General features: G+C 36.6%; 2 protein-coding genes across 5 annotated transcripts in view; both read left to right on the forward strand.

Moving 5' to 3' along the window:
• Nucleotides 1-2,954, forward strand: part of IFNE (interferon epsilon) — a 65,296-nt gene extending 62,342 nt beyond the window's left edge. For 2 of the 4 annotated variants that reach the window (XR_004024628.2, XM_089913134.1), the window contains one exon: nt 1,829-2,954. The gene's annotated coding sequence lies outside the window, so the exon portion shown is untranslated. Of the gene's footprint in view, nt 1-1,444 lie in introns of all 4 variants that reach the window. The other 2 variants (XR_016393546.1, XR_016393545.1) reach the window with 2 other exon arrangements.
• Nucleotides 1-17,696, forward strand: part of LOC149748941 (uncharacterized) — a 151,364-nt gene that overhangs the window by 69,951 nt on the left and 63,717 nt on the right. The window contains exons 2-3 of the mRNA XM_089913142.1: nt 10,775-10,876; nt 13,958-14,668. Coding sequence (XP_089769268.1) covers nt 10,775-10,862 — 88 coding nt within the window. The 3' untranslated portion in view covers nt 10,863-10,876; nt 13,958-14,668. The remainder of the gene's footprint in view (nt 1-10,774; nt 10,877-13,957; nt 14,669-17,696) is intronic.

Consider the following 17,696-nt stretch of genomic DNA (forward strand, 5'->3'; position numbering starts at 1 on the left):
ACTGCTTTAAGATTCCTTGCATACTCATGTATATATGAGAAGTGATAGTTGAATAATGGTTGTTTTTAAACTAAATGGGGAAAGCTTGACTGATGCAATAAATATTGTTGGGAAAATAGGATATCTGGGGAAAAAATTAGATTCCAAATCTCCCACGGTACGCAAAATGAAATTTGATGTATACAGAATAAGAGGCAATAAGAGGGCTGGCTCTGAAGGCAGATCACCTGGGTTTCAATACCAGCTTTGCCATACACTGCTTTATGGCCATGAGCATGTTACTCTGCATCTCTGTGTCTCAGGTCATCCAGCTGTTAAGTTAGTATAATAAATCACTGAATGGTTATGGTTATAAATATATGAAACAAAAACAAACCTATTAAATACTAAAAGAAATGTGTATATAAAAAGTTTTTAAATTTTCAGATAGGAAAGCTCTTCCTGAGTGATGTGAAACACAAGGCTAAAAGGAAATGAGCAACGCATTTTAATACATGAATTAAAAACAAAAGTCTCTCCAATACAGAACTATCAAGAAAATTTAAAGACGTGAAAAAAATCTTAAAACATGCAATAGAGTAATAATATTTTCAATATAAAAAGAGCTCAAAAAAGTTTAACCCAATAGCAACATGAGCAAGAAATATTGAGGTAATTTTCAAAAGCAGTAATAGCTACAAGTAGATAATATACATGTGCCAAATAATCAGCCTTCCTAGTGATCATGGATTTTTCATATAAATGAAAAATATGATAAAGAACAAGATAGCTTGGTGATGGTTGTGGTAAGAGCCCACACCTATACACAGTAGAAACATAAAAATTTTTAAAAATCAGTAATTAATTTGGTAAAAATTACCAAAATTTTTGAACCACTGGACTCACCAAATGCAGTTCTAGGTACTTATATTACAGAAATATTCTGTCCATACCCCTGCCCAAATATGAATACGAATTTATTTATAGCAGCCCTATTTATATAAAAGGGAATTGTAGTCAAATTAATGTGCTATTATAGAGGATTGGTTAAGTAAACATTGATCCCCTCATATTATGGAATACTAACTACACAGCAATTAAATTCATTTAGGTAAAGGACAGTCACCTAAATCCAAGCTTGTTCATAACATATTGAATGATGTTGAATGAAAAAGCTAATTAAGGAATAAGAATGATTACACTGGGGAAAACTGATGTCTCATTATTCCTAGAGAGTGGGATTTGATGGAATGGAGGGTAGAAATGAGACCTTTAAACTCCATTTTAACTTTTGGAACCTAGGTATCTTTCCCTTCTTTTTTTTTTTTTCTCTTAGCTATGTGTTTAAAATTGACTCTTTTAAATTGTGTCCAGTATTTCTGTTTTTCTGAAAAGAAGGGGGCTTATCTTAGCTCAGTATCCCAAAGTTGGTACTGGAAGATGACTCCTGACTTTGTATCACCAGGGACAGTATGGAGGAACCACTTCACTGGACTCTGTTAAAAGGTGAAGATGGAACAGACAGAATTTGGATAAAAATGTTTTCCTGATAATATATAAATAAGAAAATTTTAATATGTTTCTCATTTAATGAATAAAACCATTGATATAGCTTTAAATAAGAGTAAGTAACTGACTCCTGAATGCTGATTTTTTTCTTTACTATATGGTTTTTCATAGTATTTTATGGAGGAATAAAGTATATCCTGATTGTTTCCTCCAGCACTATTCTAGATCTTGGATCTATGTTTCTGCACCTCTTGGTATTAACTTATTTTCTCTTTAGAGCAAATATTTTCACTAAAAAGGAAGTCTCTAACTCAATATCTTGCTTCAAACTTACCTTTAGCACTTCCAGCAATTGTTGAATAAGTTCCAGAAGAAATTTCTCTACATGTATCTATTCCAATCAGAAGGGATGCTCTTGGATGAAATTAACGTGAAGGAAGAACTTCTGGGATGCAAGTTAGGGAAGAAAGACATTGAGAAAAGGACTTCTGGTAAAGAATTAGCCAAGATCTCTTACCTGCAGGAAGTATGAACCTACAACAAAACTCTACAAACTCAGAAGGATCCTGCAGCAATCCAAAAGACCATTGTGATGTTGCCAGAGTAACCAGATTTTAAAAAACTCAGAAGATTATGAACTTACTTGCATCTCTAGCTTATTTACATCTGTAGCTTTCTTGCAAATTTTTAAAATACGTGTTTCAGTATCAACAAGAAAATGAGAAAGTATCTTCACACTTTGTGAAACTGCACTTCACAGAGGAAGATATAAACTGTACTTCACAGAAGAAGATATCCAAACCATCGATAAACTTGAAAAAGAGTGATCAACATCGTGACTGCTCATGGGAGGTAAATTAAAGCCAGAATCTCATACCACAACACACACACCAGAACAGCTAAAACGAAAAATATTAAATTAAAAAATTTAAAATACTGACATTACAGTTGTTGACGGGAGTATAAATTATTAAAACTTTTGAAAAGTGTTTGGTAGATTCTATAAAGATAAGCATGTATGTACCCTGTGACAAAGCCACTCCACTACTGGGCATATATCCAATAGAAATTATTGCTTAGATCCACCAAAAGAAATGTCCAAGTATGCTCACAGAAGCCGTAATCATAGTAGCCCCTACACATGCCAAAGAAAGCAAAAGTACATTAATACTAAAGTGACACATATATTTTGATCTATTCAAAAAACATAGTACATAAAAATGAAAACAATGAATTATTGATACACAAAACCAATATGGATGATTTCACAGACATAGCATTGAGTGAAAAAGCTAGATATAAATAAAGTATCTGAAGTGTATTTTCATTTATAAGAAGTTCAGAAATTGGCAAAACCAATCCATGGTGATAGAGGACTCAGAGTGGTTAGACTTATGGTGGAGTGTTCATTAATAGGGCTCAAAGGTAGTCTTACTTTTACCTTAAGGAACTGTATTTTCTACTTACTATAATAATTTTGCTTCCTTTTTTTTGCTTCATATTTATCGTTATTATTCCACCACAATATTAAATACTAGAAGGGAGGTAGGCATTGTTGTCTTTTACCTAATTTTTAGGAAGAATACAGGCGTATCTTCTTTATTGTGCTTTGTAGATACTGCGTTTTTTACAAATGGAAGATTTGTGACAGCCCAGCATTGAGCAAGTCTATCAGCACCATTTTTCAAACTGTGTCTCTGTGTCACATTTTGGTAATTCTCACAATATTTCAAACTTTTTCATTATTATTATATTTGTTATGGTGATTCATGATCAGTGATCTTTGATGTTACTATTGCACAAATTATGACTCACTGAAGGCTCAGATGATGGTTAGCATTTTTAGCAATAAAGTATTTTTTAATTTAGGTATGTGCATCATTTTTTTAGACATAAAATGTTATTGCACACTTAATAGACTACAGTATAATATAAACATAACTTAGATGCACTGGGAAAGCAAAAAATTTGTGTGACTCACTTTATTGCAATATTGGCTTTATTGCAGTGGTCTGAAACTGAACCTGCAAGATCTCTGAGGTATGCCTGTATTCCAGTTTATCATTTCTCCTGTTTATAAAGAAAGCTGCTTGATATTATTCTCATGTTTCTGTTTATTTCTCATCAGTTTGGAATTTTTAAAGATGATGCATATAATTTCTTTTTCTTACAAATATCACATCAAAATATTTGAGATGAAAGTTTATTTTTCTCATGTTAAATACTGATGAATAGATTATTTTGAATTGTTCCCAGGAGTTGGATCAAAAATCCATGTTACTGGTTGCCTTATCAATTATGGTAACCAACTTAGAAAAACATTGTACAAAAATCTTCCAAGTGCCATTGTATTAAAAAATTAAATATGTTTACAAAAATCTAGAATAAGTAAATATTGTAAAAATGAAGAGGAATAGGTAAGCTTTAAAATGGCTATGTCAGCCTGTGTTGTTATATACTACGTAATCTGACCATATCAGGCATCCAATATAATTTAAGGGAAGTTCTGGAATTTTTTCCATTCTGATTTTAATAACATATCTTTGTCCTCTGGTTTCTCTTTGCTAAGAAGTATATTTGAATGGCTGAGTGCTGTTAAAAAAAATAAGTCTTGTGTTCATTAAGGATGAACATAACATGGTGTTATGTTAACTAACCAAATGCACTAAGACATATGAATACCTGGACTTAATTTATTTGCTTACTGTTGACACGGTAAGCAAGTGCCTTCTATGACTAATGTTATTCTGCCCTCTACTGGTTCAAATTGAAATCCCCAATTTAGATACATTCCAGGAAAACAGCTTCAGGTGGAATTTTAATGAAATTTTCCCCTTAAAAAGAAAACAAGCAAAGGAGATTGGTTCAAGATGGCGGAGTAGAAGGATGTGCGCTCACCTTCTCTTGTAAGAGCACCAAAATCACAGCTAACGGCTGAACAACCATCAACAGGAAGATACCCCACATCCAAAGACAAAGGAGAAGCTGCAATGAGACAGTAGGAGGGGCACAATCACTATAAAATCAAATCCCATACCCGCTGGGTGGGTGACCCACAAATTGGAGAACAATTATACCACAGAAGTTCTCCCACTGGAGTGAAGGTTCTGAGCCCCTCATCAGGATTCCCAGCTTGGGTGTCTGGCAAGGGGACTAGGAGTCCCCAGGGAATCTGACTTTGAAGGTCAGTGAGATTTGACTGCAGAACTTCCACAGGACTTGGGGAAACAGAGACTCCACTCTTGGAGGGCACACACAAAGTCTTGTGTGCACCAGGACCAAGGGAAAGGAGCAGTGACCCCATAGGAGACTGAATCAAACCTACCTGCTAGTGTTGGAGGGTCTCCTGCAGAGGCAGCAGGCGGCTGTGGCTCATTGCAGGGACAAGGACACTGGCAGCAGCAGTTCTGGGAAGTACCCATTGGCATGAGCCCTCCCAGAGGCCGCCACTAGCCCCACCATATAGCCTGTAGGCTCCAGTGATGGGTCACCTCAGGCCAAAGAACTAACAGGGAGGGAAAACAGCCCCACCCATCAGCAGACAAGTGGATTAAAGTTTTACTGAGCATAGCCCTGCCCACCAGAGCAAGACCCAGCTATACCCACCACCGGTCCCTCCCATAAGGAAGCTTGCACAAGCCTCTTGGATAGTCTCAGCCACCAGAGGGCAGACAGCAGAAGCAAGAGAACTACAATCCTGCAACCTGCAGAACAAAAACAACAATCACAGAAAGTTAGAAAAAATGAAAAGGCAAAGGATTATGTCCCAGATGAAGGAACAAGGTAAAACCCCAGAAAAACAACTAAATGAAGTGGAGATAGGCAACTATCCAGAAAAGGAATTCAGAATAATGATAGTGAAGATAATCCAGCATTTTGGAAAAAGAATGGAGGCAGTGATTGAGAAGAGGCAGGAAATGTTTAACAGAGACCTAGAAGAACTAAAGAACAGAGATGAACTGAAATGAAAAATACACTAGAAGGAATCAATAGCAGAATAACTGAGGCAGAAGAACGGGTAAATGACCTGGAAGACAGAATGGTGGAAATCACTGTCATGGAACAGAATAAAGAAAACAGAATGAAAAGAAATGAAGACAGCCTAAGAGACCTCTAGGACAACATTAAATGCAACAACATTCTCATTGTAGGAGTCCCAGAAGGAGAAGAGAGAAAGGACCTGAGAAAATATTTGAAGAGATAATAGCTGAACTCCTCCCTAACATGGGAAAGGAAACAGTCAACCAAGTCCAGGAAGTGCAGAGATTCCCAGGCATGATAAACCCAAGGAAGAACATGCCAAGACACACAGTAATCAAACTGATAAAAATTAAAGACAAAAAATACTGAAAGCAACAAGGGAAGAACAACAAATAACATACAAGGGAACTCCCATAAGGTTATCAGTTAATTTCTCAGCAGAAACTCTGCAAACCAGAAAGGAGTGGCACCATATATTTAAAGTGATGAAAGGGAAGAACCTACAACCAAGAATACTCTACCCACCAAGGCTCTCATTCAGATTTGATGGAGAAATCAAAAGCTTTACAGACAAGCAAAAGCTAAGAGAATTCAGTACCACCAGACCAGCTTTGCAACAAATAGTAAAGGAACTTCTCAAGGCAGGAAACACAAGAGAAGAAAAAGACCTATGAGACCAAAACAATTAGAAAATGGTAATAGGAACATATGTATCAATAATTACCTTAAATGTAGATGGATTAAATGCTCCAACCAAAAGACATAGACTGGCTGAGTGGATACACAAAGAAAACCTGTATATATGCTGTCTACAAGAGACCCACCTCAGACCTAGAGACACATACAGACTGAAATTGAGGAGGTGGAAGAAGGCATTCCATGCAAATGGAAATCAAAGGAAAGGTGGAGTAGCAATGCTCATTTCAGACGAAATAGACTTTAAAATAAAGACTGCTGTAAGAGACAAAGAAGGACACTACATAATGATCAAGGGATCAATCCAAGAAGACGATATAACAATTGTAAATATATATGCATCCAGCATAGGAACACCTCAATATATAAGGCAAGTACTAACATCTATAAAGGGAGAAATCGGCAGTAGGACAATAATAGTGGGGGACTGTAACACCCCACTTTCATCAATTGACAAATCATCCAGACAGAAAATCAAAAGGAAACACAGGCCTTAAATGACACATTAGACCAGATGGACTTAATTGATATTTATAGAGTACTCCATCCAAAAGCAGCAGAATACACATTCTTCTCAAGTGCACATGGAACACTCGCCACATGCTGGGCCACAAGGTGAGCCTCAGTAAATTTAAGAAAATTGAAATCATATCAAGCATCTTTTCTGATCACAACACTATGAGGTTAGAAATTAACTACAAGAAAAAAAACTATAAAAAACACAAACACATGGAGGCTAAACAATATGCTACTAAACAACCAATGGATCACTGAAGAAATTGAAGAGGAAATCATAAAGACCTAGAGATGAATGAAAATGGAAGCACAATGATCCAAAACCTATGGGATGCAGCAAAAGCATTCTAAGAAGGAAGTTTATAGCAATACAGGCTTACTTCAGGAAATAAGAAGAATCTCAAATAACAACCTCAACTTACACCTAAAGCAACTAGAGAAAGAAGAACAAACAATACCTAAAGTTAGTAGAAGGAAAGAAATCATAAAGATCAGAACAGAAATAAATGAAATAGAGACAAAACAATAACACAGATCAATGAAATGAAAAGCTGGTTCTTTGAAAAAATAAACAAAATTGATAAACCTTTAACCAGACTCATCAAGAAAAAAAGGGAGAGGACTAAAATCAATAAAATTAGAAATGAAAAAGGAGAAGTTACAACTGACACCACAGAGATACAAAGGATCATAAGAGAATACTACAAGCAACTGTATACCAATAAAATGGACAACCTGGAAGAAACTGACAAATTTTTAGAAAGGTACAGTCTCCCAAGACTGAACCAGGAAGAAATAAAAACTATGAACAGACCAATCACAAGCACTGAAATTGAACCTGTGATTTTAAAACTCCCCGCAAACAGAAGTACCGGACCTGATGGCTTCACAGGCAAATTCTATCAAACATTTAGAGGAGAACTAACACCTACCCTTCTGAAACTGTTCCAAAAATTTGCAGAGGAAGAAAAACTCCCAAACTCATTCTATGAGGCCACCATCATCCTGATACCAAAACCAGACAAAGATACCACAAAAAAAAGAAAATTACAGGGCAATATCACTGATTAACATAGATGCAAAACCCCTCAACAAAATACTAGCAGTCCGAATCCAATAATACATTAAAAGGATCATACACCATGATCAAGTGGGATTTATCCCAGGGATGCAAGGATTCTTCAATATTCTCAAATCAATAAGTGTGATACCCCACATCAACAAATTGAAGAATAAAAACCATGTGATCATCTCAATAGATGCAGGAAAATCTTTTGACAAAATTCAGCACCCATTTATGATAAGAACTCTCCAGAAAGTGGGCATAGAGGGAATCTACCTCAACATAATAAAGGCCATATATGACAAACCTACAGCCAACATCATACTCAATGGTAAAAGCTGAAAGCATTTCCTGTAAGATCAGGAGCAAAACAAGGATGTCCACTCTCGCCACTTTTATTCAACATAGTTTTGAAAGTCCTAGCTGTGGCAATCAGAGAAGAAAGAGAAATAAAAAGAAAGAGAAATAAAACTCTTAATATTCTAAGTGCTTTGTATACACTATTTCCTTGTAGACAGTAGGCTTTTTGCTGCTGTAGCCGAATAGCTTTCAATACACACACAAGAACAAAGGCACATGCGTGAACCACCCCCCTACCCTCCGACACACACACACATGTACAGGCACCCATGTGTGAATGATACAGACTGGCTTCTAGACCAGCTAACCCAAATTCTCCAGATACTCATGCCTGTTTCTGCCCAGGTTACTTGTTGACCATCTGAATAGTCAGGTGGCACTGACTGCATTCCCCCACTCTCCAGCCATTATCTCTGCAGGATGTTCTCCTTATACTAAGCATTTTCCACTTGGGATGGATGTGGCTATAAACACATGTGCTTTTCTATGGTGCTTTCTAAACTGCAGCTTGCCTGCACATATTTTCATCTTTCTTTTATAGATATAACCAAAGGCATAAGTTTAGATAAGAGGCAATATCAGAACAGAATCAATATACCGTGGATGAGAGCTCCCCAGGTCTGTGACTCAAGCACTGCTGTTTTATTTTTGCAGTCTCCATTCCTAGTTCTTGTCTATAAAAGCATGTCCAGCTCTTTATTGGTCCATATCCTCAAATTTGTTATGATAAAAGTATGGACTTAGCATTCTTTGACTTATGTCAGGTGCCTGCAGATTCTCCCTCATCCCAAGAACTTAATATGTCCATTGGTCCTGAACAAAGATGCTTCACTGAGATTCAGCCCCAAAATCAGCCTGGGAAATATAGGTATTCTTGTTTCCAGTGTAGGTCTCACATGGGAAAACATCAACTCCATTGCAGTTTCTGTGTGCATTGATTTAGATTTAAAAATTGAACACATGAGCACATAACTTTTGAGAAATTGCATGTATGTTTACAAAATAAAGTTTTATACGTTGTAATGAGAACATTTTGTTCTATAAGATATAAATAACATGTAGAAAATAAATGTGATAAATTTAAAGCTGTCAGCCTTATGATCATTGAATATAATTCATATTTCTCTGCTTTTAAGGTCACGATTGTTGATTCTAGGCTTCAGTTTTCAGTTGGTAAAGGAACTTCTAAAATGCATGAAAACCTGAACTTTGTAAGGATCATTTTGTCACCGTTTTGTGAAAGCTTAGTTTTCTTCCTTTTTTTCTTTAATTTCTTTTACAAGTTTGTTAATGAAGAGAAAGCACCTGTTGATTCCCACTGCGACAGTTTGTTAAACATGGGATCTGTATTCTTCCCCCTTTAGGGAAAGGTTCATTCCTTGAAAGTAACTATTCTTATCCAGTCTTGAATCCTCACTTCTAGCAAGTTCTCTTCTAAATCTCTCTCTTGTCCCAAACACATCTCCAGCTGTTCTGCTGCTGCTGATGTCCAATGTGGAATTTCTCCAAGAGAGTCTCATCCCAAACATCCTGGGGCCCTTTGTACTGAAGATGCTACAGAGAAATCTCACGGAAAACAGCGTGATGTGGACTCCTTGAAACTGCCCAGCATCCCCTGGATCTCAGAGATCAGTCAGATGTGTTTTCCAGAAATAACAGATGGGAAGCACTTGCTTTTTGTTGGAGAAACACTAAGATGTGCCTCTTGTCCAGACCATGACCTGAGTCACCTCACAACTTGAGCAAAATTTGGGGCAGAAGAATGGAAGTTCTTTAAATTCTTTAAATTTTTTTCTGTAAAGTATTTTGCACTGATTTGATAGACTTTTACAGGCAGGTTCCCAAGGAAAATGTGCATGTGTAAATGTCAAATAAAGATGTGAAAAGATGCTCAACATTATTAGTCACCAGGGAGATACAAATTAAAAGCACAATTAAATACCACTTCCTAGTTATGGAAGTGGCTAAAATTAAAAAGATTGTCCATAACTAGTACAGAGGATGTGACATCACTGGAATTCTCCTCCATTGCTGGTGGAAATATCAAATGGTACAACCACTTTGGAAAACGGTTTGGCAGTTTCCTAAAATGTAAAACCTATACCTTTCATATGATATAGCTGTTCTACTCTTAGATATTTACCTGAGAGAAATGAAAGTACATGTCCTCATAAAGACTTATACATGAATGTTCTGAGCAGCTTTATTCCTATTTAAAAACCCTGGGGAAAAAAATGTCCATCAACAAGTGAAACAATGAATTATCATAGATCCATAAAATGGAAGATTATTCAGCAATAAAAACAATCAACTATTGAAACATGGTAAAATATGGGTGAATCTTAAAATGTTGAAGCCGAATGAAAAGAAAAAGAGCACATACTGTGTTATTCCATTTACATGAAATTGTAGGAAATGCAAACTTGTCTTTAGGGATGGAAAGGGCTGACTGGCAGGGTGAGAGGTGAGGTTGGAAAAGGAAAGGGATTACAGAGGTGCATGAAGAAACCTTTGGAGGGTGACTGGCATCTTCATTATCTTAATTGTGATGGTTTTATGGATATATATATAAATATCAAAACATGATTTAGATTTATATTCTCTGCAGGTAGGAGATCTTTGCTCTGTCTGTACCAGAAGACCTTGTTCAATGTTTTTTTCTTCCATAAGGCACATTCCAGCAGACCCTCCCTGCTATTTTCTGCCAAGAGTGTACCTAAGGATTGGAATAGAGACCCATGAAGGATTTCTCAGCTGATGGAACAGCTAAAGGTAAATTTAGAGCAGGATATTGAATCAAAAGTCCTTTTGGTGCAAGCTCTGGCTCTATAGAGGAAACAAACCACTACCAAGAGGAGCAGAAACATAGCTCTAAGACCTAGAAGAGTCTGGAGAAAAAAGCCAGGAGGTGCTTTTTATTCATTCATACTAAGAAAACTCAAATGTTGAAGAAATAAACTTCCAAGATTGAAAACATTACTTTTGTATAAAATTATCTAAAAGTTTTTATTAAATGAGAAACATCACTAGCATTCTCTTCTTTCTGTATTGGTAGACAACTCTGACTGCTATCTAAAGTTTTAAGTGGTCAATGCTGTCTGCTCTACCTCTGCCTTTTAAAGAGTCCAGTCAACCATTTTCCCCCATGTTTTCTCCTGGTGATACAAAGACAGTGCTCTTTTTTCAGTATCAAACGTGTGGGATACTAAGCTAAGATGGACATCCCTTGCTTCAATCTAATAGAAATGTTGGAAACAATATTAAAAAATCAATTCTAAGTATATAGCTTATTTTTTTAAGTAAACAAAAAGCGATCTATAGGTTCCAGAAAACAAAAGGAAGTCAAATGATCTTATCTCTACCCTTTATTTCCTAAAGTCCTAATCTTTAGGAATAGCTAGATATCAATTTTCACCAATGTGTTTACTCTTATCCCTTAACTTGCTTTTTCACTCGAGAAGACACTCAGAATATCATGAACATCCTTGGATGCTGGTGAGCATTGGTCCACCTTATTTAAGTTAATGTGGCTGCACAGTATTCTGTGAAGGAATCCTGATTTACTTAACCATTCATCTGTACTGTCACACATTAAGTTGATTTCAATTACCGTTCATATAAATAATGCTACACAATGAGCAAATTTGAGTATTCACTTAGTATTTCTGTAAGATAGACACATACTGCTATATTTCCTGGGTCTAATGCTTTAGAATTTTTGATAGATGTTACTAAACTAATGATCAATAGTGTTTGAAATTTTTACACTTCTACCAACTCTGTGTAACTGTGCACTTTTACCCCAACTACCACCAAGCAATCTTTTTGTTGTTGCTGTTCATCAAATTTTCATTTGAGATTTCATTTACAAAATCTGTGATCACTAGGAGACTGATTATTTAGCATATGTATGTTACCCACTCAGTTATTTCTGCTTCTGTAAATCGCCTCTTTATATTCTTTTGCCCAGATTTTTTTTGGATTCCTAAACTTTCTTGAGCTCTTCCTATCAGTAAAAATGTTAATGCTCTATTATACGTTATAAGGTTTTTTAATACCATGTGTTTTAAAATTTTATGATGCTTTGCTAAACAGAATTTTTAAAAATTAATGTGTTAAAATGCGTTGCTCTATTCCTTTATCGTTGCTGTATCTCAAACCTTTGCATCTGTTAACAAAACAGGCTGATGTAGTTTCTTTCATTATTCTCATTTTTATAGAGAAGAAAACAGAGCCATGGAGCAATTAATAACGTTCCCAAGGTCCTGGCCTCATTTTAGAATCCAGGCCCTCTGAATGCACAGCTTGAGCTCTTTACCAATTTTGGGAATATCAAAGTCCACAAGGATGAGAAAGACCGCCGGGAATCTGAGCATTCTTTCTCCAGGACAATCTTAAATAGATAAATAATGATAAGTTCTTTCTCCCCAATTCCCATTTGTCCCAGTCATAATAGGCACCATCCCCTTGTGACAGACTTTTTATGGTACCATTAATTTGGTCATCACTTTCCTTATACCTGTTACAAACCAGCCTTGTCATCCTGAGAACATTTCTGTGTTTGACTAGCAGTGTTATCTAAAAACTGAATTTGGGTGATGTATACATGTTGTGTTATATGAAGTATTTATTTTCTGCCTTTATTGAATTTCCAATCAGGCTCTGATTTCCAGGCTCTGATTGCCTCCTTCAACAGCCAGCCATTCTGCAACTTGTCTGAAAATACAGCTGGAGGCAGAAAACCATAAATGTAGACAGAGAACCATAAACCAGTCCATGGCCTGGGGGTTGCGGACCCCTGCTCTTGATCTATCCATGTTGTTGCAAATGGCAGGAATTGTTTTTCTTTTTATGACTAATATTCCGTCATGTGTGTATACCATATTTTCTTTTTTCAAATATGAATGGACACTTAGGTTGCTTCCATATCTTGACTATTATAAATAATACTGCAGTGAACATTGAAGTGCATATATCTTTCCAAATTAGGGTTTTTCTTTCCTTCTGGTAAATACCCAGGAGTGAAATTGCTGGATCATACGGCAGTTATATTTTTAATGTTTTGGAAAACATCCAGACTGTTTTCCATAGTGGCTGCACTAATTTACAATCCCATCAACAGTGCACAAGGGTCCCCTTTTCTCAATATCCTCGCCAACACTTGTTATGTGTTGTCCTTTTAATAATAGCCATTCTGACAGGGGTAAGGTGGTGTCTAATTGTGTTTTTCAACTGCATTTCCCTGATGATTAATGGTGTTGAAGATCTTTTCATGTGTCTGTTAGCCATCTGTATATTTTCATTAGAAAAATGTCTATTCATATCCTTTGCCCATTTTTAATCAGGTTTGTTTTATTGATGTTGAGTTGTATATGTCCTTTGTATATTTTGCATTTTTTTCCCGTTGAATATATTGTTTGCAAGTATTTTCTCCCATTCAGCCGATGGCCTTTTCATTTTGTTGATAGTTTCCTTCACTGTGCAAAAGCTTTTTAGGTTGATGTAGTCCCATTTGTTTATTTTTGCTTTTATTTCCCTTGCCTGAGGAGACGGATCCAAAAAAAATATTGCTGTGTCAAAGAGCATACTGCTTATGTTTTCTTCTAGGAGTTTTATTGTTTCAGGTCTTACATTTAAGTCTATAATCCATTTTAAGTTTATTTTTGTATATAGTGTGAGGAAATAGTTGTTTCATTCTTTTACATATAGCTGTGTAGTTCTCCCAACCATTTATTGAAGAGACTGTGTTTTCCCCATTGTAATATTCTTGCGTTTTTTTGTCATAGATTAGTTGATCATGTAAGTGTGGCCTCTTAAACTATCCTCTTTTTTTTTTTTTTTTTTTTTTTGCAGTACGTGGACCTCTCACTGTTGTGGCCTGTCCCATTTTGGGGCACAGGCTCTGGACGCGCATGCCCAGCAGCATGTGGAATCTTCCCGGACCGGGGCCGAACCCGTGTCCCCTGCATCGCCAGGCGGACTCTCAACCACTGCGCCACCAGGGAAGCCCTATCCTCATTTTTTAAAATTCTTTTTTCTCTTTAGCTTGGGTGATTTCCACTGCTCTGGGTTCCAGTTCACAGATCCATTCCTCTGTATCATCTAATCTACTGTTGATTCTTTCTAGTGTATTTTTTATTTCAGTTATTGTATACTTCAGCTCTGTTTGGTTCTTCTTTATATTTTCTAAGCCTTTGTTAAAATTCTCACTGTGTTGATGTGTCCTTCTCCTGAGTTTGCTGAGCATCTTTATGATCATTACTTTGAACTCTTTTATTGGGTAGATTCCTTATCTCCACTTCAGTTCTTTTTCTGAGGTTTTGGCTCGTTCTTTTGTTTGGAATATATTCCTCTGTCTCCTCATTTTACCTAATTCTCTGTGTTTATTTCTACATATTAGGTAGATCAGCTATAGTTTTGGATATTAGAGAAGTGATCTGATGCAGGAGATGTCCTAGGGGGCCCAGCAGCACACTCTCCTCTGATCACCAGGCTGTATGCTCTAGGGGTGCCCCCTGTGTGGGCCCTTCTGTTTTGGTGGAGCTGACTACTGTGGACACACTGGTAAGTGGCTGGCCCCTGGCCCAGTTGGCTGCTAGGCCCTGCCTTGTGTGGTGGCTGCTGGCCCGCTGGTAGGTGGGGCCTGGTCCCAGGGCAGCTGGTTGTGGGGCGGGGAGTGGCAGTTCAAATTCTTGAAGGGCTGCTGGCTCCTACAAGTATTTCATAGTTCTTGATGCTTTGTTTATTGAGCAATTGAGCATTACATGACTGGTGCATTATTCTAGTGGAATCAGAACTTAAACGCACCTAAACATTGATGCAATGAGCTCCTGGGTTCTTGACCAGCTTGTGACATGTGGGCAGTGTTGGTGCTTGCACCTACCTCTATTTACTGCATTTCTGTGCATTCCTGGATATCAGGAGCACCTTGACCTCTGCAGAGGAGGGCTTGGCAGATGGAGAGGGTTGAGTCATGGCCATGTTCCTACTCTACTCCAGCAGCCAGCAAATCTCAGCTGCCTCTCACTGACAATGCACTGTGATCCCCTGCAGAAGCTCATGGCCACCATAGCTGCAACCCTGTCTTCCCTCATCCTTTCCTCAGTTGACCACATGTGTCTTGAGCTGCTAAAGTCCAGAGCCTGGGCAGGACCTGTGCACGGTTGGCTGGCAGCGCAGTGCTGGCAGCAGCTCAGTCATCCCTAGCTCTGCTTTGCCAGCTCAGCTTCTTGTTTCTCCAGTAATTTGGAACGTACAAGTTAATAACTTCTGAATATTAAACAGGATATGACTGCAAGAGATTTTCAGGGCAAGGTGATAGTACGGAACTAGCTAGGACAAGTTTTTCACATAAAATATAACAATGTAACAAAATGAACGAAAAGTAAAATTATATGTATATATGTATACCAACTGGCCAAATGGGTGGGCCAACACTACATCCTATATTGTGAGGTATGTATGACTCCTTAAGTTTCATACTATGGATTTCTGTCATCATTTCTTAAATTTGAATTTATTCAATCCTTAAACTCTCTCTTGCTCTCTGTTCTTTTTTTCCTGGCTAATGTTATAACTTTTCCCATATATTACTTAGTAATTGTTCTTAGCCTTAAGTTTTGGGAGAAAGATTCTCTGATACCATTTCTTTCATTCATTTTTATTGGATGTCTCTTCTTTGTTATAATTAGCCATTTGGGGATCCACAAATGTTTGTGATTCTCATTAAGCCAATGCTCTTAACCTTAGAACAATTCTAAAACTAGTCAGGAACTACTGCAAGCAATAATATTTAAAAGCCGAAAGGAATTCTTGACCTTGGTTTGCTACCTCAACCAGAAGTATTAAATGAGTTTTAAAGTAGCTGTAGTAAAACAAGTGTAGCAATGAGTAAAGTTCAGTAATCATATTAATAAAACAAAGAAAATCTCAAAAATAGTTGTATTATCAGAATTAATTAGATTTATGCTAAAGATGTACCTATTGTTAATAAGGAAAGAAATAATATTTCAATAAAATGTTCTAGAAAAATTGCCTTGCACTCTAACAGAAAGCAATTTAGATTCTCATATCATAGATCAAAAAAGGAAAAAAACTGCCAATGAAATACTGAATTTAATGTAAAAACAGGTGGACAAGAAAGGGCACTGAATACATGTAAACTCAAAAGAGGAATGAATGTGACTAGGGAGAGCCTTGGTTCTATGTCCTAAACAGCCCTTGGAGAAATATACAAGGAACTGTCCAGGTCTTTGTACACAGGAAAAATTAAAAACAAGTGTCCATCAAAAGAATATGGCTATAATTTATAGAAAATGTATGTGTCAATGATTAGAGATATAAAATGATAAATAATGTAAATTACCAATATAAAATTAAAGGAAGTGGCAGATAAAAGAAAATGAAGCTTGATTGTAAAAGTTGATTGAAAAAAGAAATTAAATTAGCAAGCAAATGAGTTACCATAGAAATTCACTACAAAGTGATATGAATTAGAACAATGCTAAATTAATTTTTAGCCAAATAAGCAATGTATTAAATATCTAAGCAATTGTTTAATCAAATAAGTTAGATACTAAAAATGTTCTTCTGTTTTGTGGCAATTCACCCATTCTTTGAAAATGATTCTCGAAAAACATGAGGAAAAATGTGCATGGGCATGTTAAGCCACAGTCTCCTCCACGTACTGTCTTATTTTACTTCTCCACTTCACAAACAAAATTGTGAAGGTAATTGTCTATACACAATGCCCCTAATTCTCTTTCTTGTGTTTGCTTTTCAACCTACTCCCATCGAGTTTCTGTCTCATTAATTCTACTAAACCAGATCCTGCTAAGGTCACAGTAGCCTTTGTTTACAGGTCTACTGGGATAGTTCAGTCCTCACCTGCCCTACAAGCACCCCTCCTTCTTTTAAACACACTTCTTTCCTTCAGTTTTCTCTCCCCGGTTCATCCTTGTGTCCTTCTAACTGCACTGCCACTCTGCCTTAGTGCCTGTTGCAGACTCTCCTCTGTTCAACCTTTAATGCTGAGGGTCTGCAGGATTAGGTTTAGGTCCTCTTCTCGTTGTCCACTCTATTTATAAGTGACTACATCCATCCCCATGCCCTTATTACCAGATACACAATAACTTCAAATTAATACCTCCCCCTTGGCATTTTTTTTTGACTCAAGACCCATATTTCCAGCTGTCCATAAGACTCTGCACTTATATGTCTTCCAAGCAGCTTAGAAAGGATATACTGTATAATATTATTTTTCCTTTCCAGCATCATTTGTACCTAAAACTTGCAGTGTGAGAAAATTATTTTCCTTTACTTCTCTTTGCAGTGTTTAATATACTTGAAATAAAATGAACAATAATACTGTTTTATGTCCTCTTCCCTGTAAGACTGAGAGTTTCAACACAGTAAAAACTGCATGTGCTTTATTCGCTTGTATTTCTTGATAGCAATTACAGTCTGTCATTTAGGTACTCAATTTATATGTATAATCTGAATGGAATGAAGAGTAAATGTTACCATCCATTCTTCAATATCATTTACCAAATGAGTGTTTGAATTTAGAGTAAACAAACTCAAATTTTCTTTG

Source organism: Delphinapterus leucas, chromosome 6 (assembly GCF_059928025.1).
Source record: "Delphinapterus leucas isolate spDelLeu-1000000601 "Yukka" chromosome 6, BTC_Dleu_Yukka2, whole genome shotgun sequence".
NCBI classification, from domain to species: Eukaryota; Metazoa; Chordata; class Mammalia; order Artiodactyla; family Monodontidae; genus Delphinapterus; species Delphinapterus leucas.